Below are 27,971 nucleotides of genomic sequence, written 5' to 3' on the forward strand. Positions count from 1 at the left end.
CACCTGTTTGACTGGCGGTCGGGCAGTCACATGGTCCGTGTGCGTCGGTCAGTGTGGCGGTGTGACTTTCCATCAGATAACACTCTCTGATTGGTGTCACTTCCAGTTTTGGGACAACACAACTGACATTTGCACTGTGACTGCCCAAACATTGTATATTTGTTCTGTTTTCATTTTCTTTGTTTGGGCCAGTTCTGTTTTTGTAATCTTTGATTGGGACAGTTCTGTTGGTTCTTACAGGCACCACTGTGTATTATCTGTCTGTTTGTCCCGGGATACAGGTATGTAGGTCTACATAGACCCACACACTCTTAGAAAGAAAAGGTGCTATTTAGAACATAAATGTGTTCTTTGGCTGTCCCGATAGAAGAACCCTTTGAAGCACCCTTTTTGGGTTCCAAGTAGAACCCTTTTGGTTCCAGGTAGAACCTTTTGGGGTTCCATGTAGAACCCTTTCCACAGAGGGTTCTCCTATTGTGACCCCTTTGGAACCCTTTTTTTTAAGAGTGCATGTCATGTGGTCTGGAGGTCCTAAGCCACTGTTCTCCTGGTATAGAATTTCTTCCTCATTTAGTGTGGGCCATACACATGACTCACTGGCCTGGGGCCCTGGCTTTGGACGATGGTGTCAGGTTCAGCTCCTCTTTCTCAATTTGTGCCTTAGATTAGAGTATGATAGAGGGGAGGGGGGAAGGGGAAGATGTGATGAAGGGAAAGTGGGGTGAGATGCGAGCTTGTTCACAGAGGGTGTGGGTGAGTTGGATTGATAGATCTAGTCCAGACATTTTTCCATTGCATTTTTGGCAGGTCCTGCCTTGCCCCTCATAACCCCTACCAAGACACACCTCCCAATTCACACCTGCTAGCTGTCCCCAATTTCCCCAGCCACCCCTACTTCGCCAACCCAAGTGGTACATTCCAAATTTAGGGCCCACTGATTGCCTTGGGAAGGATTCATATTTTGGTGTGAAATAGGGAAGTGTTTGTGGTGGATGGGGTGAGTTAGCTGTGGTGTACTGGTGGGGAGCGTCACCCTTTTGGCATGTGTTCTAAAATAGCGGAAAGACAGAATGACTGCCAGGGCAGTGCAGACAAGCCCATCTGGCTGTCCAGAAGAAGTGTTGAGTCATAGGTCCAGATTGGTGGTGGTGGACATTGGCTTTCTCCCAAGGTCCAGGCATCCAGCCTTTGCACACCATCCCCTGCAGAGGAATGGGCTACATATCTAAGCATATGTAATCCTTTCTATAGATGTACATTTTTCAGCCACTGCAGGTCTCAATCTAATCAATAAGATGAACGTGTCTCTTCACCCAATTATAACCATTGTTAATGGTGGTGGAAAAATTCACATGTTAAGGTTGAAGAGGAATTAATTAATTAATCAATTAATTATTAATTAATTTAAAAGTAGACCAACTAGGCTACCGCACTTTTTAAAATAATGCTTTTTAACTGAATTTAACAATGGCATGATCCATCAAGACTGTCTCCTTTGCACATGCTGTTCAGCTTCTATATGTCTAATATACTGTATCTAGGCCACTCATGTAATCTGACAGACCCACAGTGCAGACCCCATAGAAGTTACAGTGTGATGGTGGTTATTCTGTATGCTGATGAAGCGCTCCTCTTGACTTCAGCCAATGGTGTATAAGGTCAAGACATGGCTTTCTGCTTCCGTCTCACCCCAAAAGACAACCTCTGTGACAGGCCTTCAAGAGTAGGGGGCGGCTAAAACGCCCTCCCGTCGCCCCTCGTCCCCTCCGCACCTTCTCTCCGTCGTTTGAAAATACCAAGAGAGTTGTGCGCCGGTGTACTGATGTCATTATATTCAAACTGGACCCAGACGCTCCACAAACTTCAAAGAGAGGACACGTAGAGTTAAACATTTAGAACTATCGCCACCTCGTCGGTTTTCACTTTGGTTCCAGTTTTTGTCTTGAGTTTTACTTTTCCTTTCGACTTTTAATACAAGTACCAGGTTTATTGTCCTTATTCCAATTGGCTTTTTCTCACGTGGTGTCCAGTTGGGATAGCGCGCGGGGGAGCGGGACACAACTGTCACCGACTGTAATCTGTGTCTCGCGCTGTCAAAGACATGCCGGCTGGGTTTCAGCAACTCGGAGGGGAGGTAATCTAAACAACACTCGCTTTTATAAGAAAATAGTTGATTTGCAATAAGTAAATTGCAATGAAATGTTTCCATGCGCACTAACACTGAGTAGCCTATGATGGATGAAGTAGAATTTAATCACAGGTTGCTATTGACACTGATTGTCAGTAGTCTAGCCCATGTCTCTGCATAATGTGTGATTTAAAATGTATATTTTGTTGTTTAAAACCTTTTTCTACGACTGTAAAAGCATAATTATCAATTTATCTATTCATCAAATTATGCATTTATTGTTTATATTTTATAATCCAAGTTTTAGGCTCTCGTTAGAAAAAAGAAAAATCGATCACGCACTCTTATCCCAGTATATATGTGTCTAAGTATCTCTCTTTATCTGTTTATTCTCATCCTCCTCTGAGTGCACGATCGATTTTTTGTCACCTGACAAAATAACTGGTCCGCCAGTGGCATTGAATCCCGCTGGGCACACACTGGTTGAATCAAAGTTGTTTCCATGCAATTTCAATGAAATGAAGTTGAATTGACGCCTGTGCATACAATGATGACTCCATCCAAGCAAACGGTCACTAATACCACTGCAGAATCTTGTGATCTATGACGTGGTTCACAACAACATGGTTGACCAAAATAAGGACAGAGCAACTGCTGTGTTTGTTAGTGCCCGTCAAATATAACAAGACATAGTGTTTATTTTGAGAGTGAAATGAAATTTGACATTTTGTGTTATTAGAATAATTATAACAATTGCTATTCATACATCAAACAAAACATCATGTTCTATTTTCTGGAAGATTGACAAAACATAACGTCAACCTTTATTTTGGACATGAGAGCCCTTAGTTTTATTGGTCCTATATAGTGACCTTGATCAGCAGAGAGACCAGCGTGCTTACTGATCAGGGCTGAGGTGAATATGGGTTGGTTGGTAGATCATCCAGTACAACCTGTACCTTGTTCCTTACCACAGCTGACGCCAACACGGTTACTGACACTTTAATTCAAAATCATTCTTCTTAGACTTACTAGGATTTCAGCGTGATTGATGGCACAATAGCAAAAAAACACATCACCAAACTGTTGTATCCAGATGCCGGTACGTTTAAATTGGTTGCTGATGACAGAATCTGAGACAGTGAGAAACAATATTATCTTGCCTTGACCTCAACTCTGTCCCATTTGTTTCCGTCTTTCCCAATATGTTCTACATATGCAGGCTACAGTTGAAATGTAGTGAAGCACGTTCTGTGAAGTGAAATAGAGCGTGACTCTTGCCTTTAGACTAGAAATGTTTTCTTTGTTGTACGATGTGGGACACACACACACACACACACACACACACACACACACACACACACACACACACACACACACATATATATACACACACACACACACACACACACACACACTTTCCCTTTGTTTTGCTTTATTTTGACAAACACAGCTTATCTGGAGACTCAACACAGCAAGGTTACAGCAACACAGACAGACACACCCTGACACAAACTCAACCAGGTGTATAACACACATTGGGACATTTATTAATGAACCATTCTACCATGTCTCAGAATAGAATAGTATAGACCAGAACATAACGCATAGAATATTGTAGAATAGAACTATGTCCTCTGACGGGAACTGCTTTGCACAGTCTTGTTTAGTTGAAATAAAACAGTAAACACTCCATGTATATGTTTTATTAATAACATAACATATTGCTAACATTTTTGGAGAAGAAACTGTCAACCCTATCTAGCTATGATAGGATGTGAACTAAGTAACGGTGCATTACAGCCCGTGTTTAACTAATGTGAACTCAGTGGTATGTTGTGGAGGCTTGTGGAGCCAGTCAGCTTTCTGTGTTGAAGGTAAACAGATGTAAACAGTAGGCAGGCCTGGTCAGTCTCTCCCAGAACCCCTAGCTGTCAGTCACCGTGGCAACAGGTGCCTGTGAGATGATGGGAACTATAGGCAACTCATCGTTCAGTCACCCAATCACACGATACACAGGAAAGTCCTGGACATGGCTACAAAGATCCTTTCTCATTTAGTACCACAGTTATATATAGTGGATATTAGAGAGGTGTGTCTGGAGGGAGGTGGGGTCTGTTTGTGCGTGTGTGTGTGTGTGTGTGTCTGATGGTGTGTATTCTTGGCCTTTACTAAGACAGGAGAGTTCCCAAAATATAGACGCTTGTTAACAGTCGAGACCATGGTCATCTTACAACAGCAGTTTCATCATTGTCTGTGTATGGACATGACGTTGTCTGTGTATGGACATGACATTGTCTGTGTATGGACATGACATTGTCTGTGTATGGACAGGACATTGTCTGTGTATGGACATGACATTGTCTGTGTATGGACATGACATTGTCTGTGTATGGACATGACATTGTCTGTGTATGGACATGACATTGTCTGTGTATGGACATGACATTGTGTATGGACATGACATTGTCTGTGTATGGACATGACATTGTCTGTGTATGGACAGGACATTGTCTGTGTATGGACAGGACATTGTCTGTGTATGGACATGACATTGTCTGTGTATGGACATGACATTGTCTGTGTATGGACAGGACATTGTCTGTGTATGGACAGGACATTGTCTGTTTATGGACATGACATTGTCTGTGTATGGACATGACATTGTCTGTGTATGGACAGGACATTGTCTGTGTATGGACATGACATTGTCTGTGTATGGACATGACATTGTCTGTGTATGGACATGACATTGTCTGTGTATGGACAGGACATTGTCTGTATATGGACAGGACATTGTCTGTGTATGGACAGGACATTGTCTGTGCAACAAACCATACCTTTCTAGATGGTCCGTCTTCTCCACATCCTTCACACAATGTCTTTATGAACAATCACACAATTGCATCATGGTAACAGTGAGGTGTTGTGTTCTTGTGTGCTCTACAGACGGTGACCGGAACCCTTGCTCTCTCAGTGTTCACCGCTGTATTGGGTTCCTTTCAGTTTGGGTACAACATAGGTGTCATCAACGCTCCTCAGAAGGTAAGATCGACTTGCACTCATCAACCAGAGCTATTGATACAGAGTTCTGCAAATTGGGATTTAGAATTTCCTATAGATGCCATGTTTGCACCAAAAGTGTTATCATGAAACATGGGTCTGCAAACATAGATGCTAGTGCCAGAACCATGGTTCTCAGCCGGTTGCATACTTCAGTGTAATACACTTCAAAACCAGGTGAGACGGTTCAGAATCGGAATAACTGTTAACCAAGAACTCTTCAATGTGTTGTCTCACATTTCATTTCACACACTGATAGGTGAGTGTGGCTGCAAAACTACCTGAGACAGGTAGTGAGTTGGCATTTGAACAGATGTCCCCTTGATTCCACCCAGCTAAGCTTAGTCTCACCGTTTCAACTGATAAAGGGCAGCGACTGAAAACAGCTCTCTGTGCTCTATGAGTGAGTCATCAAAGAGAGTTGCTGTTTAAGAACTGACCTGGGAATTAATACCTCTAGCATGACCTTTTCTAAAACCGATTATTGTTGTTGTTTTCTCTAAGGACCAGGTACACTACATGACCAAAAGTATGTGGACACCTGCTCGTCGAATGTCTCATTCCAAAATCATGGGCATTAATATGGAGTTGGTCCCCCCTTTGCTGCTATAACAGCCTCCACTCTTCTGAGAAGGCTTTCCACTAGATGTTGGAACACGGGGACTTGCTTCAGCCACAAGAGCATTAGTGAGGTTGGGCACTGATGTTGGGCGATTAGGTCTGGCTCGCAGTCGGCGTTCCATTTCATTCCAAAGATGTTCGATGGGGTTGAGGTCAGGGCTCTGTGCAGGCCAGTCAAGTTCTTCCACACCGATCTCGACAAACCATTTCTGTATGGACCTCACTTTGTGCACGGGGGCATTGTCATGCTGAAACAGGAAAGGGTTTTCCCAATACTGTTGCCACAAAGTTGGAAACACAGAATCGTCTAGAATGTTATTGTATGCTGTAGCATTAATATTTCCGTTCACTGGAACAAAGGGGCCTAACCCAAACCATGAAAAACAGCCCCAGACCATTATTCTTCCTCCACCAAACTTTACAGTTGGCACTATGCATTTGGGCAGGTAGCGTTATCCTGGCATTCGCCAAACCCAGACTCGTCCGTTGGACTGCCAGAGGGTGAAGCGTGATTCATCCCTCCAGAGATCTCGTTTCCACTGCTCCAGAGTCTAATGGCGGCGAGCTTTACACCACTCCAGCCGACGCTTGGCATTGTGCATGGTGATCTTAGGCTTGTGTGCGGCTGCTCGGCCATGGAAACCCATTTCATGAAGCTCCTGACGAACAGTTATTGTGCTGACGTTGCTTCCAGAGGCAGTTTGGAACATGGTAGTGAGTGTTGCAACCGAGGACAGACAACTTTACGCGCTACGCCTTTCAGCACTCGGCGGTCCAGTTCTGTGAGCTTGTGTGGCCTACCACTTCGCGGCTGAGCCATTGTTGCTCCTAGACGTTTCCACTTCACGATAACAGCACTTACAGTTGACGGGGGCACCTCTAGCAGGGCAGAAATGTGACAAACTGACTTGCTGGAAAGGTGGCATCCTGTGATGGTGTCACATTCTACTGCCAATGTTTGTCTATGGAGATTGTATACACCTGTCAGCAACGTGTGTGGCTGAAATGCCGAATCCACTCATTTGAAGGGGCGTCCACATACTTTTGTATATAGAGTGTATTTGTACACCATAGATGACTTCTCCCTTTCACAGTTCAGTACAGTCTATGGGACGGTTTCCTGGACACAGATTAAGACTAGTCCTGGACTAAAAAACAGCTTTCAATAGAGTTCTCCATTGAAAGCTATTTTTAGTCCACGACTAAGCCTAATCTGTGACTGGAAAACCAGCCCTATATGTTTTAAAAGCAACATCCTTATGTTAGCACAAACAATTACGTATTGAAACTTGGTCGATGACTCGACATGTCAATAGTTGAGGGGAGATGGAAGATAAAAGACATTGAGGGATTTAGAAGAGAGAGAAAGGGGAATAGAGAGAGAGAGCGAAAGGGGAATAGAGAGAGAGAGAGAGAGAGAAAGGGGCAATAGAGAGAGAGAGAGAAAGGGGCAATAGAGAGAGAGAGAGAAAGGAGGAATAGAGAGAGAGAGAGAAAGGGGGAATAGAGAGAGAGAGAGAAAAAAAGGAGGAATAGAGAGAGAGAGAGAAAGGGGGAATAGAGAGAGAGAAAGGGAGAATAGAGAGAGAGAAATGCGGAATAGAGAAAGAGGGAAAGGGGGAATAGAGAGAGTGAGGATGTACTTTTAGAGAATAGGAGATGGATAAAGAGAGAGCGGGGAAGAAATAGATTGGATGCAAGAGAGGGAAAGATCAGAAAGAGAGAGGGGTGTCCAGGGGAACATCTGAGTAATGTCAACACCAGGGGGTGTGTGCACCACATGCTGCATGACAAAACACACAGCGTTGCCAAAAATACCCCCCATCCTCACCTCTCCTCAGCTCTCCTCCCCCTCATCCCCTTATCCCCCCTCACCCCTCCTTCCAATCCTCACCCCTCATCATTCCTCACCCCTCATCCCCCTCCTCACCCCTCATTCCCTCCTCACCTCTCATCCTCTCCTCATCCCCTCCTCGCCCCTCATCCCCTCCTCACCCATCTGCCCCCTCCTCACCCCTCCACCCCCTCACCCATCTGCAAGCCTTCACAATTCACACATCTATTTACACCCTCTACTGCCCCCCCCTCCCCCATCTCAGGTATCCTTCACAGCTGAGGGGTGCAATCGGAGGCAGAGGGGTTTAAGGCAGTGATTCTGGTGCCATGGGAAAAAGGGGCTATTTTGGGCTTTTGGGGGGGGGGGGGGGGGGGGGGGGGGGCGACGACACTCACAAGGTTCGCAGAGGGTTCACGCCGAGACAGAGTCAAGGGCAGATGGTGTCGTGTTCGGAGTGGGATGTCCAGTACAGCCTCCTGAACCATATAGATATAGTTAGATGCTCTCGCTGCTATCTAGACATGCCCTTAGATCACTATCCTCAAGACCCCTTCTCGTAAAATGTGTTAGTCGGGGTTGGGTCATGGGGTTTTGATGTGGAAGTGGCATATGTCAGAACATATATCTGCTAATTACTAATATAGAGAATATATTGGAACATATGTCAGCTACCATACATTAAATACACTGAATGTACCAAACATTAAGAACACCTACCTAATATTGAGTTGCACCCCCTTTTCACATGTGAAACTGTTGAGCGTGAAAAACCCAGCAGCCTTGCAGTTCTTGACACGAACCGGTGCGCCTGGCCCCTACTACCATACCCCAAAATCTTTAGTCTTGCCCATTCACCCTCTGAATGGCACACATACACAATCCATGTCTCAATTGTCTCAAGGCTTAAAAATCCTTCTTTAACCTGTTTCCATCCCTTCATCTGCACTGATTGAAGTGGATTTAACAAATGACATCAATAAGGGATCATAGCTTTCACCTGGATTCACCTGGTCAGTCTATGTCATGGAGAGAGCACATTATATCAAATGTAGCATAGTTTCATGCTGCATATATTGCATTGTGGGTAGACAGCAGTATCATTCAACTGTTAGTACCTGTATTTAGATACAGCCAGTGAGTGAGTCAGACAGAGGAACTTACTTGGAGTCAGTGAGTTGTGTTACGAGAGGGGCCTTACAACCGACGTGGCTCCTCTGGTCATGAGTCCCGGTCCCTTGACCCTCTTAACTCACAGTGTCAAAACTTTTGCCCCTGTGCTATCTATTTACCAGGCGAAACCCTCAGGCCCAAAACAACCTTTAGACTGAACTGACATCTATTTGTGTTAAATTACAGTTTAGTCACTTAGCAGACTCTCTTATCCAGCATGACTTACAGGAGCAATTAGGGTTAAGTGCCTTGTTCAAAGGCACACCAATATATTTTTTTGGGTTACTGGCCCAACATTCTTAACCACTAGGCTACCTGCCTAGGTAAGGGATTAATGAGTAGGAAGTTAGTCATATTGGCAGCCAAGAGGCACAGAGTTTTGGGTTGTGGTTATAGCTGGCCTGCACAGAACAGTATTCACACAAAGCATATTTCTCTCTGTTCCATTACCAAAGTATTTATCTCAAGAAATAAGTAACACTTTGTTAGGCCTAGCACACACTTACTATCTAGATTCACTATATGTGGCCCATGCCATCCCACTAGGCACAAAATGGTTGAATTAATATTGTTTCAATGTAATTTGTCAACGTATTGTGATGTGGAATCTATGTAGAAAATACATTGGATTTGTAAAAAAGTAATCAACTTGTTTTGAGGGTAAAATTTTAACCACGGGATATGTCATCATAGTAACCATAGTAACAAAATGTCTACATATTTTTAACCTTGTATACAATATGTTGAATTTGTACCTTTAAAACAACATCAGATCTTCAACGTTATAACCATTATCATAAAAGCAGCAGCTTAAAACCTAAATAGGCCTAGGGTTTCAAGCTTTGGTTGATTTCAAATGTTATGATATTTAGTTACATTAAATTGTGTTTGGTTGTCAACACAACCAAATACTAACATTTGAAGGAGCTGTATCTTCTGCTTGGATAGTTCCATCTGTACCACTGACTTAGTCTGGCTTTAATTCCAGTTTGTCTACAAATTAATAATTAATATGTTGGATTCAGGTATCCATCTCAGGAATAGGACTAAGGGCCTCCTGAGTAGTGCAGCGGTCTAAGGCACTGCATTGCAGTGCTAGGGGCATCACTACAGACCCGGGTTCAATCCCAGGCTGTGTTGCAGCCAGCCGTGACTGTGAGGCGGTGTGCAATTGGCCCAGCATCATCTGGGTTAGGGGAGGGTTTGGCCGGCAGGGATGTCCTTGTCTCATCGTGACTCCTTGTGGTGGGCTAGGCGCATGCAGGCTGACTCGGTTATACAGAGTTTCCTCTGACACATTGGTGCAGCTGGCTTCAGGGTTAAGTGAGCAGTGTGTCATGAAGCTTGGCAGGGTCATGTTTTGAAGGACGCATGGCTCTCAACCTTCGCCTCTCCCAAGTCCGTATGGGAGTTGCAGCGATGGGACAAGACTGTAACTACCAATTGGATATCACAAAAAAGAATAGGATCAAACTTTATTTACAGTTTGATTTGATATAGTTGAGATGGATACCTGAATCCAACATATCAATGATTAATTTGTAGACAAACTAGAATTAAAGCCAGACTAAGTCAGTGGTACAGATGGAACTATCCAAGCAGAAGATACATCTCCTTCAAATGTTGATATTTGGTTGTGCTGACAACCAAACGCAATTCAGTATCACTTTTGAAATATAATAAATAGCCTATTAACTTGTCGACAAGTTAACTAATTCTAAGTTGGATTCACGTCTCCAACTCAACCAAAAATAAATGTTCAAGAATGGGATTAAGCCAGTTGCTCAGATGCAACTATCCATGCAGTAGATACATCTCCTTTAAATGTTAATATTTGGTTGCCTTGTCAACCAAACACAGTTCAGTATTACTTCTGTAATACAGTAAATCGTGCATGTTCAAGATAGCATGCATAGGTTGTTGCAGGTCTGTGGAGATCTTCACAACTGCTGTAATAACCTACACAGAATCGAGAACTGCAATCCAGGTCGTTTGGTTCCGCTGTTCGATGAAACACAATGGAATGTAGGTTGTAATTTCATTGATCAACGTCTCAACCAAATATTATCCACTCTGAAATGAATAAAACATTTTTTTAACCTTTATTTAACTAGGCATGTCAGTTAAGAACAAATTCTTATTTACAATGTCGGCCTAACCCCGCCAAACCCCAACGATGCTGGGCAGATTGTGCGCCGGTTAATGGGACTCCCAATCACAGCCGGATGTGATTCAGCCTGGATTTGATCCAGGGACTGTAGTGACACCTCTTGCATTGAAATGCAGTGCCTTAGACCGCTGTGCCACTCGGGAGCCCAAAATGCAGGAATCAAACCAACAACTCTGGTGCTGTAAGGAAGCACAACGCTCCAACCAACTTAACCAACTAAAGAAATGTTATCTTAACACTGTTGTCTTCCTAACTTGTTCCCAGATCAGTTTGTGTCTTACCAACTCCTATGGTCACTGTCGTGCTGGGACAACACAAACAGACCTGGGACTAGGCTATAGTCTTCCTAAGGAAAAATATTAGCTCTATTAAATGTCTCATATCTCTTCTCCTGCCTGTCCAGATCATTGAAGCGGACTACAACGCTACATGGGTGCATCGGTATGGAGAGCCCATCCCCAGCAGTACCCTCACAACCCTGTGGTCCCTGTCCGTAGCCATCTTCTCTATAGGCGGCATGATCTCCTCCTTCTGTGTGGGCGTCATCTCAGAGTGGCTGGGGAGGTAGGAGAGATGATACACACATGTATGCATGCGAGAGCGGACACACACACACACACACACAGACACACACACACCCACATAATGCACATATACACACAAGTACAAGCACACACACACACACACACACAAACACTTGTAAACTTCATAGCACATTTATTTTTTTATTTTGCATAGATGTAGGTACATAGAGAGATGTATTCACTTTCTCACAGACTTAGGGCTAGTATGTACACACATAGACCTACACACTGATACACCCACGTAATGCATAGTTGTCAGCACTCCTGAGTGGCGCAGCGGTGTAAGGCACTGCATCTCAGTGCTTGAGGCATTGTTACAGACACCCTGGTTCAAATCCAGGATGTATCGTAACTGGCTGTGATTGGGAGTCCCCATAGGGCAGCGCACAATTGGCCCAGTGTCATCTGGGTTTGGCCGGTGTAGGCTGTCATTGTAAATAAAATTTGTTATTAACTGACTTGCCTAGTTAAATAAAGATGGTTTCATATAGATAGTGTCAGTCAGTCAGTCAGTCAGTTAGATCCAAAATGGTTCCCCATAGATAGTGGCAGTCAGTTAGATCCAACATGGTTCCCCATAGATAGTGGCAGTCAGTTAGATCCAACATGGTTCCCCATAGATAGTGTCAGTCAGTTAGATCCAACGTGGTTCCCTATGGATAGTGTTAGCAAATCAAACTTGTCACATGCTTTGTAGACTAACAATGAAATGCTTACTTATGGGCCCTTCCCAATAATGCAGAGAGAAATATATAGGAAAAACAGTGGGAGTGACTGTGTCGGTCAGATCCAACATGGTTCCCTATGGATAGTGTCAGTCAGTGGGAGAAAGTGTTATGAGGCAGTGGCTCGACTCAGTTTCCTATCGTAACCCAAGCAAGGATGTTATCTGGACACAGACCCAGAACCCTCTGTGATTGAAAGAGGATCCCAATGGAGTAGAGTGGGAGTAAGAAAGCCTGAGCCGGTCTTTCCCCCTAGACTTGAGTTTCTCATGGTGGGCAAAATTACAGATTGCCCCTTTAAGTCTATCAAAAGTGTGCAAGTTTGTACGTGTCCATTTTCTTTATCAGCATGAATTAGACTGAGTAATAGAAGCCAGACTTTTATTCCATAGGCTGGGATCCTCACTGCAGCTGTTGCAAGAACACATTTTTCTGGCTGTCCACTGGTTTCAAAAACAAAGATTGATAGGCAGCTTAAACTTCTTGAATTCAACCATCAACTATACATTTAGATTAGCGAACAGCCATCCACAACAACCACAATCCATGAATCACAAATAGCTAAATGAGAGAGCAGCAGTGTGATTCACATCAATGTGCTATGTAGATATCAATACTAAGTGATATCCGTATCGCCGTAGACTACACCACTGCTGTCATCCTTACTTCCAAGCGTTTATTTAAGTTGGAAAGTCTTTGGATGCCGACAGCAGTCGCACCATTGGAAAACATAGCTACAAAAGCCTATTCCTGCTCTTTTCCTGCGATCCATCAAACATATTTGGTGTGTCATCATAGTGGTCTCTGACTTGTGGTCAGACTCGCTCAGGTGGAACAAACTTAAACTCGCACCTTTTTTTAATTCTGATTTGAATGTCATTGAGAAAAGGATCAAACATCCTTTCTGAATCTAAAAGTAATCCTTGAGGTAATCATCTAGTTTTTCAAAAGAATCTGTAATCTGATTAGAATATTTTTGCTTGTAATATAACGGATTACAGTTACCGTTTTTTTGTAATCCCTTTCATGTACTCCCCAACCCTGCCTGTGACACTTTCTCCAATGACACTTTGTAACATGGATATAGCAGCAGAGGCATTATCTCTGTTTTGTGATCTGCCATTAAGAGGCTAAATGGTGGAATTGTCGAAGACCTATTCTTGTACTGTCTAACTGGCAGAACACACACTACTCACAAATATCAATTGTATATCTGCAAACCAACAACTAATAACTTGAAATGTACATCATATTTACTTCTAGTATACCAATGATAACTAATATATTTATCTTTATTCTGACAGGAGGAAAGCCATGCTCATTAACAACTTGTTTGCCTTCATCGGAGGAGGTTTGATGGGCATGGCCAAGCTCAGCCGGTCCTTCGAGATGATGATTTTGGGACGATTCGTCATCGGTGCATACTGTGGTCAGCACTCATCCTGCAGATTGACTATCTCAGAAATGTGTTTTGATGTGGTTTAATGCTGTTTGAATGGCTTTTCAGTGGTGTAGTTGTAGACAGACTATATTGTTTTCTATGGTTGTAGATGAACAGTACTGACCAGTGAAATAGTTCATAGGAACCACTATCGCTGCTCGGTTTTCTCCACACCTTGGTGTACCAGTTTCTGAATCGGAGCTTCATTCTCTTTCTCCCAGGATTGGCATCGGGGCTGGTGCCCATGTATGTGGGTGAGATAGCCCCTACCAGTCTGCGAGGGGCATTGGGCACGCTCCACCAGCTGGCTATCGTCACAGGGATTCTCATAGCACAGGTACAGCTCTCAGACCACACAATGTATTTTTCTCTACAGGCCAGAGAATGGTGTTTGTTCTCCACAACACATCTATCTGAACAAGTATTAAAGTAGTCAACTTCTCTCTCCTTCCTCCTCTCTCTCTCTCTCTCTCTCCTTCCTTCCTTCCTTCCTTCCTTCCTTCCCCTTTCTCTCTCGCTCTCTCTCTCTCTCTCTTTCCTTCCCTCTCGCTCTCTCTCTCTCCCTACTTTCCTTTCCTCTCTCCCTTTCCTCTCTCCCTTTCTCCACCTTCCTACCTTTTCCTTAGGTCCTGGGTCTGGAGTCCTTGCTGGGCAGTGAGGAGTTGTGGCCAGTCCTGGTGGGTGTGACCGTTCTGCCCACTGTCCTGCAGATGGTGCTGCTGCCCTTTTGCCCCGAGAGCCCCCGCTTCCTCTACATCATCCGTTCCCAGGAGCACCACGCCAAGAGCGGTGAGGATCCAGTCACGACCATGTACCAGGACTCTCTAATGGCTTCTTTTGCTTGTCTCCTTTCTTTGTCTCTTTTTCTTTCTGGATGAATGGAGAGGACCACAAGCAGAACAGGGGCAGGGTTTGAATAACAGGGGGGCTAGGGAGTCTGGGCAACCCCAGAGCAAGTCAGCCTCCCCCACCACACACACACTCTGAAACCCATCTGAAGTTCTATTCTCAGCCTGATTCTCATTCCCACTCATCCCTAGGCTTGAGGAGGCTGACGGGGAGACAGGAAGTGGGGGATATGCTGGCGGAGATGAAGGAGGAGAAGAGGAGGATGGACATGGAGAGGAAGGTGTCCATCGCAGAGCTCTTCCGCTCCCCCATGTACCGGCAGCCCATCATCATCGCCATCCTACTGCAGCTCTCACAACAGCTGTCCGGGGTCAACGCTGTGAGTACTAGAGGAGGGAGGAGAGTGGGGAAGAGTGTGTGTGTCTAAGGATCTTTGTAGCCGTGTCCAGGACTTTATCGGGTGATTGGGTGATTGAACGCTGAGTTCCATATAGTTCCCATCATCTCACAGGCACCTGTTGCCATGGTGACTGACAGCTAGGGGTTCTGGGAGAGACTGACCAGGCCTTCCTACTGTTTACATCTGTTTACCTTCAACACAGAAAGCTGACTGGCTCCACAAGCCTCCACAACATACCACTGAGTTCACATTAGTTAAACATGGGCTGTAATGCACCGTTACTTCATACTTAGTTCATATATTATCATTTATTTTTTTATTTTTTTTATTTCACGTTTATTTAACCAGGTAGGCAAGTTGAGAACAAGTTCTCATTTACAATTGCGACCTGGCTAATATAAAGCAAAGCAGTTTGACACATACAACAACACAGAGTTACACATGGAGTAAAACAAACCTACAGTCAATAATATAGTAAAAAAATAAGTCTATATACAAAGTGAGCAAATGAGGTGAGATAAGGGAGGTAAAGGCAAAAAAAGGCCATGGTGGCGAAGTAAATACAATGTAGCAAGTAAAACACTGGAATGGTAGATTTGCAGTGGGAGAAAGTGCAAAGTAGAAATATAAATAATGGGGTGCAAAGGAGCAAAATAAATAAATAAATACAGTAGGGGAAGAGGTAGTTGTTTGGGCTAAATTATAGATGGGCTATGTACAGGTGCAGTAATCTGTGAGCTGCTCTGACAGCTGGTGCCTAAAGCTAGTGAGGGAGATAAGTGTTTCCAGTTTCAGAGATTTTTGTAGTTCATTCCAGTCATTGGCAGCAGAGAACTGGAAGGAGAGGCGGCCAAAGGAGGAATTGGCTTTGGGGGTGACCAGAGAGATATACCTGCTGGAGTGCGTGCTACAGGTGGGTGCTGCTATGATGACCAGCGAGCTGAGATAAGGGGGAACTTTACCTAGCAGGGTCTTGTAGATGACCTGGAGCCAGTGGGTTTGGCGACGAGTATGAAGCGAGGGCTAGCCAACGAGAGCATACAGGTCGCAGTGGTGGGTAGTAAATGGGGCTTTGGTGACAAAACAGATGGCACTGTGATAGACTGCATCCAATTTATTGAGTAGGGTATTGGAGGCTATTTTGTAAATGACGTCGCCGAAGTCGAGGATCGGTAGGATAGTCAGTTTTACGAGGGTATGTTTGGCAGCATGAGTGAAAGATGCTTTTTTGCGAAATAGGAAGCCAATTCTAGATTTAACTTTGGATTGGAGATGTTTGATGTGAGTCTGGAAGGAGAGTTTACAGTCTAACCAGACACCTAGGTATTGTAGTTGTCCACATATTCTAAGTCAGAACCGTCCAGAGTAGTGATGCTGGACGGGCGGGCAGGTGCAGGCAGCGATCGGTTGAAGAGCATGCATTTAGTTTTACTTGTATTTAAGAGCAGTTGGAGGCCACGGAAGGAGAGTTGTATGGCATTGAAGCTCGTCTGGAGGGTAGTTAACACAGTGTCCAAAGAAGGGCCAGAAGTATACAGAATGGTGTCGTCTGCGTAGAGGTGGATCAGAGACTCACCAGCAGCAAGAGCGACATCACTGATGTATACAGAGAAAAGAGTCGGCCCAAGAATTGAACCCTGTGGCACCCACATAGAGACTGGCAGAGGCCCAGACAACAGGCCCTCCGATTTGACACACTGAACTCTATCAGAGAAGTAGTTGGTAAACCAGGCGAGGCAGTCATTTGAGAAACCAAGGCTATTGAGTCTGCCGATGAGGATGTGGTGATTGACAGTCGAACGCCTTGGCCAGGTCGATGAATACAGCTGCACAGTATTGTTTCTTATCGATGGCGGTTAAGATATCGTTTAGGACCTTGAGCATGGCTGAGGTGCACCCATGACCAGCTCTGAAACCAGATTGCATAGCGGAGAGGGTGCGGTGGGATTCAAATTGGTCGGTAATCTGTTTGTTGACTTGGCTTTCGAAGACTTTATAAAGGCAGGGTAGGATAGATATAGGTCTATAGCAGTTTCGGTCAAGAGCGTCCCCCCCTTTGAAGAGGGGGATGACCGTAGCTGCTTTCCAATCTTTGGGAATCTCAGACGACACGAAAGAGAGGTTGAACAGGCTAGTAATAGGGGTTGCAACAATTTCGGCAGATCATTTTAGAAAGAAAGGGTCCAGATTGTCTAGCCCGGCTGATTTGTAGGGGTCCAGATTTTGCAGCTCTTTCAGAACATCAGCTGACTGGATTTGGGAGAATGAGAAATGGGGAAGGCTTGGGCGAGTTGCTGTGGGGGGTGCAGTGCTGTTGACCGGGGTAGGGGTAGCCAGGTGGAAAGCAAGGCCAGCTGTAGAAACATGCTTATTGAAATTCTCAATTATAGTGGATTTATCGGTGGTGACAGAGTTTCCTATCCTCAGTGCAGTGGGCAGCTGGGAGGAGGTGCTCTTATTCTCCAAGGACTTTACAGTGTCCCAGAACTTTTTTGAGTTTGTGTTGCAGGAAGTACATTTCTGTTTGAAAAAGCTTGCCTTTGCTTTTCTAACTGCCTGTGTATATTGGTTTCTAACTTCCCTGAAAAGTTGCATATCATGGGGGCTGTTTGATGCTAATGCGGAACACCACAGGATTTTTTTGTATTGGTTAAGGGCAGTCAGGTCTGGAGAGAACTAAGGGCTATATCTGTTCCTGATTCTAAATGTCTTGAATGGGGCATGCTTATTTAAGATGGTGAGGAAGGCATTTAAAAAAAATAACCAGGCATCCTCTACTGAAGGGATGAGGTCAATATCCTTCTTGGATTCCCGGGCCAGGTCGATTAGAAAGGCCTGCTCGCTGAAGTGTTTCAGGGAGCGTTTGACAGTGATGAGTGGAGGTCGTTTCATAGCTAGATAGGGTTGACAGATTCTTCTCCAAAAATGTTATCAATATGTTATGTTATTAATAAAAACAAATACACTGAGTATACCAAATATTATATAATAGTACCACCTTCCTAATATTGAGTTGCACCCCCTTTTTCCCTCAGAACAGCCTCAATTCGTCAGGGCATGGATTCTACAAGGTGTCTTCCCTGTGGCTCAGTTGGTAGAGCATGGTGTTTGCAATGCCAGCATGGTGTGTGCAACACCAGGGTTGTGGGTTTGATTCCCACAGGGGCCAGTACAAAAAAATTATGAAATGTATGCACTCACTACTGTAAGTCGCTCTAGATAAGAGCGTCTGCTAAATGACTAAAATGTAAATGTGTTGAAAGCATTCCACAGGGATGCTGGCAAATGTTGACTCCAATGCTTCCCATGGTTGTGTCAAGTTGGCTGGATGTCCTTTGGGTGGTGGACCATTCTTGATACACATGGAAATGTGTTGAGCTTGAAAAACCCAGCAGCATTGCAGTTCTTGACGTATTCAAACCGATGCACCTGGCACATACTACCATACTCTGTTCAAATGCACTTAAATATTTTGTCTTGCCCCTTCACCCTCTGAATGGCACACATACACAATCCATGTCTCAATTGTCTCAAGGCTTAAAAATACTTCTTTAACATGTCTCTTCACCTTCATCTACACTGATTGAAATGGATTCAACAGGTAACATCAAAAAGGATCATAGCTTTCAACTGACTATACAAAACATTAGGAACACCTACTCTTTCCATGACATAGACTGACCAGGTGATTCCAGTTGAAAGCTATGATCCTTTATTGATGTCACCTGTTAAATCCACTTCAATCAGTGTAGATAAAGGGGAGGAGACAGATTAAAGAAGGAATGTTAAGGCTTGAGACATGGATTGTGTATGTGTTTACTGTTTTGTTTTATTTTAACTAAACAAGAATGTGCAAAGCAGTTCCTGTCAGAGAACATAGTTCTGTTCTACAATATTCTATGCATTATGTTCTGGTCTATACTATTCTATTCTGAGACATGGTAGAATGTCCCAATGTGTGTTATACACCTGGTTGAGTTTGTGTCAGGGTGTGTCTGTCTGTGTTGCTGTAACCTTGCTGTGTTGAGTCTCCAGACAAGCTGTGTTTGTCAAAATAAAGCAAAACAAAGGGAAAGTGTGTGTGTGTGTGTGTGTGTGTGTTCAAACTCTTCCACAGGCAATCCTCTTTGGCCATTTTCACAATTTGAATCAGTGTTAGAATGGACAATTCCACCGTTACACAAACCATATTGCCTTTCGGCACATATTTAGTCAGTATTACTCAGACAGCGACCACGTTCCTTGACCAACCATCTTCTATTTCTCTCCTGTCCAGATCTTCTACTACTCCACCAGTATCTTCCAGAAGGCAGGGGTCCAGAGCCCTGTCTACGCCACTATAGGAGCCGGTGTGATCAACTGTGCCTTCACCGTGGTCTCGGTACGCTAACCAGGCACCTCCATTACTGTTTAACTCTTCACCTTTATCACTGAACAAAGAAGATAACGTAGTGAGTCGACCCAACCTAGACTTTCCCCTCCAAATAGGCCAGAGTTGGGTTGCCAGGTCATGATTTGTTTTTTTTAATGTTATTGATTGGGTTGAGGGTTGATCTTTGATTTTAAAATGCAAACTTCTCTAGTTAAGCCATCACTTTTGTGTTTGCATCCTGTAGAAAGCTCCTACATAAAATACAGTCTTTTAGATTGGAGAATTCCTTAGGCAAACGCCAGTTGGAAAATTCAGTCAGAATCATCTGCAAAGTTTTGCCTCAATTAGAAATGAGCAAGCATGACCCGGACCTGTTGTTACTGACCTGTTTGTCACATTGTTCTCATCCAATCAACAGCTCTTCCTGGTTGAGAGGACGGGTCGCCGGACACTACACATGCTGGGCCTGTCTGGAATGTGCGGCTGCGCCATTGTCATGACAATGGCTCTCGCCCTATTGGTCAGTCCCAGACGAATACCAACAAGCTCAATAAGACATTAAAATCATAATGGAAACTTTGGTGGACTGGAATAATGTATCCATAAACATAAAATTACTACACTGAACAAAAATATAAACGCAACATGTAAAGTGTTGGTCCTTGTGCTGGGGACAACAAAACTTCACTCTAAAATTTGCAGTTGTGTCTCAACACAATGCCACAGGTGTCTCATGCTTTGAAGGAGCGTGCAATTGGCATGCTGACTGCAGGAATGGCCACCAGAGCTTTTACCAGGGAATTTAATGTTAATTTCTCTACCTTAAGCCTCCTCCAATGTCATTTTAGAGAATTTGGCAGTGCGTTCAACCCGGCCTCACAACCTCAGACCACGTGTATGGCGTTGTGTGGGCGAGCGATTTGCTGATGTCAACGTTGTGAACAGAGTGCCCAATGGTGGCGATGGGGTTATGGTATGGGCAGACATAAGCTACGTACAACAAACACAATTGCATTTTATCGATGGCAATTTGAATGCGACGAGATCCTGAGGCCCATTGTAATGCCATTCATCTGCCGCCATCACCTCATGTTTCAGCATGATAATGCACGGCCCCATGTTGCAAAGATCTGTACACAATTCCTGGAAGCTGAAAATGGCCCTGTTCTTCCATGGCCTGCATACTCACCAGACGTCACCCGTTGAGCATGTTTGGAATGCTCTGGATCGACGTGTACGACAGCATGTTCCAGTTCCCGACAATATCCAGAAACTTCACACAGCAATTGAAGAGGAGTGAGACAACATTCCACAGGCCACAATCAACAGCTGATCAACTCTATGCGACGGAGATGTCGCACTGCATGTGGTAAACGGTGGTCATACCAGATACTGACTGGTTTTCTGATCCATGCGCCTAGCTTTTTTTTTTTTCCTCATATGAACTGTAACTCAGTCAAATCTTTGAATTTGTTGCGTTTATATTTTTGCTCAGTATAGAAGGGGCACCCTATTCAAGTCAATGAGGCCATAATGACTATTTCTATGCATGTACCACCTTAATTGGGGAGGACGGGCTCATAGTAATGGCTGGAATGGAATGAATGGAATGGTATCGACACAAACACATGATTTCCTTGTGTTTGATACCATTCCAGTCATTTATGATCAGTCCTCCACTCACCAACCATGTACCTCTGGCAAAACCGTCTCCTTTCCCTTGGCAGGACAGTGTTCCCTGGATGAGCTACGTCAGCATGCTGGCCATCTTTGGATTTGTGGCCTTCTTCGAGGTGGGCCCCGGCCCCATCCCCTGGTTCTTTGTGGCTGAGCTCTTCTCCCAAGGCCCCAGGCCCGCTGCTATGGCCGTGGCCGGATTCGCCAATTGGACAGCCAACTTCATTATCGGCTTTGGCTTCCAATATGTTGCTGTAAGTACAGTGGTCACTGGTGTTTTGGGGGAATTTTGGGATGGTAATATAATGGATATTGATCAGTGAAGTGGATGGTGTCTGAGTTGAAATGTTGAATGAATGTCTTAAGATACATCAGTGAACATATTCCCTCCTCTCCCGCTCCACAGGAGCTTTGTGGGCCATATGTCTTCCTCATCTTTGCCGCGCTCCTGCTATTCTTCCTCATCTTCACTTTCTTCCGGGTGCCGGAAACACGGGGGAAGACGTTCGACCAGATCTCCAACACCTTCAGCAAACACTCACCCGCCATGATAGATATGGACCTGGACATGGAGCTGGGCAAACACAGCACAGAGCTGGATTACCTGGGGGAGGAGGGGAGCCTCAACTGAGGGGATCCCATTGGGCAACTGGGGAAGGCAGGCAGAGGAGGCCAGACAGACTGTGGGGTGGTGGGCAGGGGAAGGGGGTAGAGGAAGAGAAAAATGGTACTGGGAGTGGGCTTGGGCCTCATTCCAAACATCCTTTCACCATTTATCGAGTTGCGTCTAGGCATATCAAGTAGGGGGGGCATTGGCGTGTGGGTCGAGGGATACGGAGGTGGAATCTGTTTGGAATGGGGGCCATAGTTGATGCAATAGCTGCCACTGGGAAATTAGACGAGTGAAAAATATTGGCAGAATCAGGGGTTGCAGGATTTGAGTCAAGGAAAAGGTTGCACAATATTACAAAGCATTGCACCAACTGAACAGACGCCAGAAAGGGTGAAGGGTCAGTGGGGTGGGAGATTTATTACCAGAGCAACCCATAATGGGTGATCAGGAACTAGAATGTTTCTGAACCTTGAGGCATTTACCCCACCCCCGGTGTACATGTACAGATGGGGGTGATTTGATTCTGAGAGACTGCACAGATGTTCGATAGAGGGAAAGAGACTTGGAGAAACTTGTATTCCTGCACTTTATCTACAAATACAGATGTTTTCAGAGATGGAGAGAATCTGGTTATAAGACAAAAAACATACCTTTTTACAAAGCTATGGCGTGTGGCATTGACTGAGAGATTTTATTTCTGATAAAGTTAATACAAGTCTTATAGCAGGCTAACCACGCCACCGCTAGCAACCCACTTCGTGTCCCTAAACTTGATGACACAAAATAGTGGACTGTTTTAACATGCGACTCATTGCACAGCCTACAGAGACTTTACGGAGAGGAAATCCTGTATTTAGTAGATCTTCAGTTTCTGAATGGGACAGGGCCCCAAATGAGCACTACTAGTATTTATTCTACTGGTTTCCAAAAGCAGTCCTATATAGTTGATATGGCAACAGGCCTCTGATACCATAGCAGCCATCTGTCCCTAAACAACTACGCATGTGCTGTTTGCTGTCTATTCTGTACCGTTTTGAGTGACCATCTTCATGAAGATTTGTATCAAGTAGGACCTGTGGTTTGTGTAAAGTACGACAAAAAAAAAGTGTGTTGTGGTTCATGTGACAATTGTCCCCATTTGACAGACATGTTGAGCCAACATTTCAGAGTAATTTCATATATTACCATCCCCAGAAGTATCAAAATACATATATCAAATATACTGCAACTTAAGTCATGTTATAGTTTAGATGAAATATGTAACAGGCTCCTGTTCTTGATGCTACTGGAGCTTGAGTTGAAGAAATTAAATAACTTGTTTAATCCCTCTAAATGTGATCCAAGACATTTACATTGCACTGAGTAATGTGGGCATACAAAGAACTGCATTGTAGTCTTTGCAAACATGATTTTTATAGACATTCTGATAAACTGACATCGCACATAATCCCCTCCAAAAAAGCACACAAAAAAAAGAATTACAGTATTTCTTTAAACCAGCCTCAGGCCTTGATTATGAGAGGGTGTGGGCAGCAGCATGTTTTAGAATCTGGGGGGGGGGGGGGGGGTGTGTCAGGTCCCAGACCGTATCACTTTACTCAAACCTGCTTTGCTTTCATGTTATCAAACTTAAATAGAGGCTGTATCCGCTCTGCCCATTCTCAGTCAATTAAAGAAAACTTGGAGGTTTTGTGGTTTATCTGGGCATCCAAGCAGGTTTACACTTTTTCCCCTCAATTTCTAAAAAGGAGTATTTTCTCAATTGTAAACACACACACACAACACCCACTATATCCCTTCCTCTCCTCCCATATACAGTGTTCGACACAAGTCAGGTGGGTATGTACTGTTAGATGGGGGACTGGGTCTAACGTTCCCTAGGACCTACCGAGAGACCGACAGAATGTCAAGAGGGGAGAGACCGACATTAAAACAAGAAACTGAACACAAAATAATGCCACAACTTAAAACTTCCAACCTCAAAACAAGCAGTGGGTCCCACAGGATTTGAGCCTTCAATTGGCAACCAAATTACACCTGCAATATAGGTGGGCTTTCATTGAATGCCAGAATGTCCCAAAATTATAAAGCAAAAAAATATATAAAGCAAACCGCATAATCCACACCTGGTGCTTTCCATCCCGTCAAAAGATTTGTAATTCCTCTAAAAACCCATATGTAGAAAATTAACTAATTACTTGAGGAACTAAATGGTCACATACTCGTGACATCAGCTACGAGATGGCCAACGATGCGGTTTTGTAGTAGTGCAATAGGCGTAACCCTAAACCCTCCTCCACCCAATCCCTGAAAGGTTGCATCAGTTTAGTGTGGGGTTCCACCGTTTGCCCGGGGTCACGTGACACCATCCACTCAAAGGCATCATTCTGCGACCACAGGAACTGTCGTGGCAGGTGCCTGGAAAGGAAGATTTTTTTTTTACTTACTTGGCCATAACTATCCAAAGAATCTATATTAAAATGACAAAACTACATAAATGAGTACCTACAGTAAGACTTCAGCAGCCAAGTTATGACCAGAGAAACAGTAAAAATAAAAGTACTGAAGACTTTGGGGTGCCTCCTACCTCTGGTGATTTGTGGATGGTTTTGGGGGAGGACTTGGGAGACATCTTGGGGGAGCCTTTAGGGGAGGACTTGGGGGAGGCCTTGACATCAGCTGGCTTGGAGGTCTGAGGGGGGTTGCTAGGCCCCAAGGCTGGCTTCTCTGTCCCATCCTAAGATATGAACAGAGTGGAAACTGTCACGTAGCATTGTTGAGGGAAAAATTTCCGTCGCAACATTACATAGGCAGCACTGAGCGGCTCACTTTAGAGACAATGTTCGACTCCGAGTTCCTCTGCCTGCGGCGGCTGAACTGTCGGCGGGGTTTCTGGCTGTCTTCATTGGTCTGCTTCCCGTTTGTCTGCTTGGCCTCCTGGGCCTCCACCTCCTTCTGTCCGTCCGCTGCCTGGCCTTCAAGCCTCTCAGTGCGGGCGCTGCCATCCTGCTTACCCTCTCCAGGGGGTGGGCGAGGACGGAAAGGCCTGAGAAGGTTAGGTGGCGTGGGACAAAGTCAAATGTACACAGTCAAATAGGCCTATGGGCTCAAAAAGAGCCTTTGACATTTTAAGCTCCCATCCCAAATAAATCTGCCAGCAAAAAAGTGCCATGTCGCAAGTCACCTGCGGTACTGGGGCCTGAACCTGCGCGGTGGCGGCCTCTGCTGGTCGCCTTCCACTGCTCCCTCCTGTTCCCCTGACTCGCCCTGGGGAGAGACCAGACAACACAACACTAAAGGAGATAACTGATTACACAACAGATATTCACAGGATGACGTCCAACCTTCCTCAACCCCATCCCTCCATTTGCAGACATTTACAAACTGGACAGAAGGAAGCAATATTCATAGTAAATTAAAGTGGAAGTAAATTGCTGGTAGTAAGTTCCATTAACCATATTACTTTATCCATCTGTTTCTCTTCAAATAAGTCAACATGGAGGGAAAGGAAGTTTAATCTGTTAGGATGCACCTTCTCCATCCAGCTACTCCCCACCTCTTGTCCTTCCCGTCTGGGTCGGCGGGGCCTGCGTCGTCGCGGTGCAGGTCGTTCACCACCGTTGTCCCCTCTGCCATTCTCCCCTTCGCCTTCCGAGGTGGGGACGGAGGTGCCGTCACCCTTATCATCAGGCCGAGGGCTGCGAGGGGAGACGCGGCGGCGGCGGAAGCGACGTTTGTTGGGCGCATAGCGGCTGCCTTTCACAGGAACGCCTCCAGGCCCGGTTACGTTGGCTGCCTCAGAGCCCTGAGAGAGGGAAAGAGCTTGTTGGAGAGATATTTAAGACAATGAAAATGTTATTGAATTCTCAATGTGCAATTCAAACAGTTTTAGTGACATTGAAGGATAGTTCCCACAATCAATATTACCCATTCATTTGACATTTCTCCGAATGTAGAAAGCTGCACACATTACAGCGCAAAACTGAACTTGGCTTACAACTAAGTCCGAGGCATGAAAAGGTCATTCACAATTTGATTTGTGATACCTTTGCTTTAAGGCTTGTTAATTAAGGGTGATATAAAATGAAAACCCATCCTTACAGGTTTACCTACCTTGGCGGCCTCGACCACGTCGAACTCCACCACCTCCCCATCTCCAACACTGCGAAGGAACTTCCTGGGGTTGTTGTTCTTGATGGCAGTCTAAACAGCAGATGGATTGGGTGATGTGATACAGGGTTGTATTCACTAGGCACCGAACAGAAGAAAGCAGACTGAAACAGTAAGGGACTACCTGAACTGGTCCAATAGGAAACCCTCCTTTTCAATTGTAAAACAGTGCGCATTAATGAATGTGACCCAGTGGTAATAAGCAGCAGGTTCTCTTCCTGACATGGACTTAATCTTGCTGGGCTTACCTGATGAACAAAGACATCTTCTTTGGTGTCATTTCTGAGGGGGAAAATTACATCAGTTATCCCATCCATCCATGACAAACCATATCCATGTTAAAGTGTCAGAACGCTGTACTACAAAGCGCATGCATTGTGACAAATGTAATGCCCTTTAGTGTACAGTTTAATTGCACACCAGACTGCCACATTAAACAAAATAAATGATTCAGGGGCACCGTCTAGCACATAACATGGTACCTGTTGATAAAGCCATAGCCATTGCGCACGTTGAACCATTTCACGGTGCCTTGGACTGCAGTGGCTGCAAAAACAAAGTATTTTTTCACCTTGATGTTATTAGGGATTCATGCTGGGACAAATGTATTTTACAGGTGAGCCCTGTATACACACACACACACACACACACACACACACACACATCAATAAACGAAAAGTAAAACCATAGAAAACAGTTGTCAGTAAAAGAAATATCCCCAGACTTTCGGATAAATACTATTCACAACTATCAAATTCAAGTCAAACCTTTAAGTCACTTGGCCATCAATGAATAGCATCTGAAGACTTAACGGGAAAGTATTATATTAACAATGTTTAAAATGTTCTCCCTTATCGCAACTTCTATCAACCAAAGTACTTCAAGCTAGGCTGCAGGATGTGGCATTCGTGTCAATCATTAACAATACTTGACTAGAACCTACGGACTAGGGTAAGTGGGACTAGTGTTTCCTGTGAAAACAGTTCATTTTTCGACATCGTAGTTAGTGCAATACATGAATACGCCTAGTAGTTGCAACTAAAAACAAAAAAGGTAACTGCCACCGCTATTGGAATGTTGAATTGCAACTTCAGCCAAAGAACTTGCACCACTGCGCAACGCAGAAAACATTTTATGAAAGTCAGAACGTGGCAAATAAGTATGATAAGTGATTATTTTGGGCCGAAGGACTGTCAGATGGGAAAATCAGACTTCAATCAATGACCTACACCTGTGAACGAATTACCTCCGTCTTGGAAAACGTGACATCTGATAAAGTGAAGTTAGATTATTATTTTGACAGCATTAGCCTACATTCATCCACGTCGATAACTACATTTGTTTTAATTCATTTATAAAAAACCGAGTGCGTATAAACAGGTTGGCACATATTACCAACCGCACAAACCAGCGAGGGGTAATTTGAAAAATCGTACGTGCTTCTTGAATAATGTATCAACATTGTCATAGTCCTATAATAGAGCAGACATGTAATCCAATTGTTTGAAGCCCAAGTCAGGGCGTAAAAGATGGACGTGGAACTTGAGAAACGATACACTCCAGAAACTGCTTAGGTTCAGCACAATTTGATCTGGGTGTGTAATGTGGGCTACCCCAATTGATTAACATCACCCAAGACCTACAAACTGACAAGACAATGACAATATAGCCTACGCACTTTCTACCTACCCAATTTGTAGCCAGCTGACATCTTTTACGCATTGATTTGAAACACCTGGCCAATGTTGCTGCCTTGACAAATCCACACACACACACACAACACTAACGAATTATTCAAACTTCTGTCAATGAAGGTCTCTTCTCCACTAGTAATTATACTTTCCCTACCTATAATTTTTCTCTCCGGCTGTGGCGGTTCTTCCACTGGTGCCGACGATGGGGCGCTCTGCGCTTCTGTGTCGGTCATATTCGCACGGATACAGATTCCCAATAATGTCCCCCTCTTGTCTTAACTTTGCTCAGATCACCACCGCAAACTTTTTATCCAGACAACCTCCCGGGATTCCCGATGATAACCACGCCCTCATTGGTATCCTAATAGCCAATCCAGCAGTCTCATTGGCTCAGCAAGGAAGGCAATTGGAAGGGCCAAGGCTGCGAATAATGACACGTTTGACGGTGAAAGCAGGT

The 27,971-nt window shown here is 44.5% G+C and overlaps 2 protein-coding genes across 6 annotated transcripts; one reads left to right on the forward strand and one right to left on the reverse strand.

Moving 5' to 3' along the window:
• The first annotated feature begins 2,101 nt into the window (after positions 1-2,101).
• Positions 2,102-22,755, forward strand: LOC115198178 (solute carrier family 2, facilitated glucose transporter member 4). Its single transcript, XM_029759935.1, has 11 exons — positions 2,102-2,134; positions 5,078-5,173; positions 11,393-11,553; positions 13,603-13,727; positions 13,961-14,076; positions 14,366-14,528; positions 14,780-14,967; positions 19,265-19,369; positions 19,779-19,880; positions 21,088-21,291; positions 21,444-22,755. The coding sequence occupies exons 1-11, from the start codon at positions 2,102-2,104 to the stop codon at positions 21,666-21,668; spliced, it is 1,518 nt and encodes a 505-aa protein (XP_029615795.1). The 3' UTR covers positions 21,669-22,755.
• LOC115198179 (Y-box-binding protein 2-A) lies at positions 22,323-27,834 on the reverse strand. 5 transcript variants are annotated; one of them, XM_029759937.1, is made up of 9 exons: positions 27,669-27,834; positions 26,303-26,366; positions 26,069-26,102; positions 25,764-25,853; positions 25,183-25,455; positions 24,835-24,943; positions 24,480-24,696; positions 24,238-24,387; positions 22,323-24,068 (listed from the first exon to the last, which is right to left on the reverse strand). In XM_029759937.1, exons 1-9 carry the CDS (start codon positions 27,745-27,747, stop codon positions 23,885-23,887), a joined length of 1,200 nt encoding a protein of 399 aa, XP_029615797.1. In that variant the 5' UTR covers positions 27,748-27,834; the 3' UTR covers positions 22,323-23,884. The 5 variants fall into 5 exon arrangements, with proteins under 5 accessions (XP_029615797.1, XP_029615796.1, XP_029615800.1 ...); XM_029759936.1 differs by having other exon boundaries at positions 25,752-25,853; XM_029759940.1 differs by having other exon boundaries at positions 23,906-24,068; positions 24,835-24,917; positions 25,207-25,455.
• Between the last annotated feature and the right edge of the window lie 137 nt (positions 27,835-27,971).

The sequence above is a fragment of the Salmo trutta genome, chromosome 8 (genome assembly GCF_901001165.1).
Source record: "Salmo trutta chromosome 8, fSalTru1.1, whole genome shotgun sequence".
Classification (NCBI taxonomy): Eukaryota; Metazoa; Chordata; class Actinopteri; order Salmoniformes; family Salmonidae; genus Salmo; species Salmo trutta.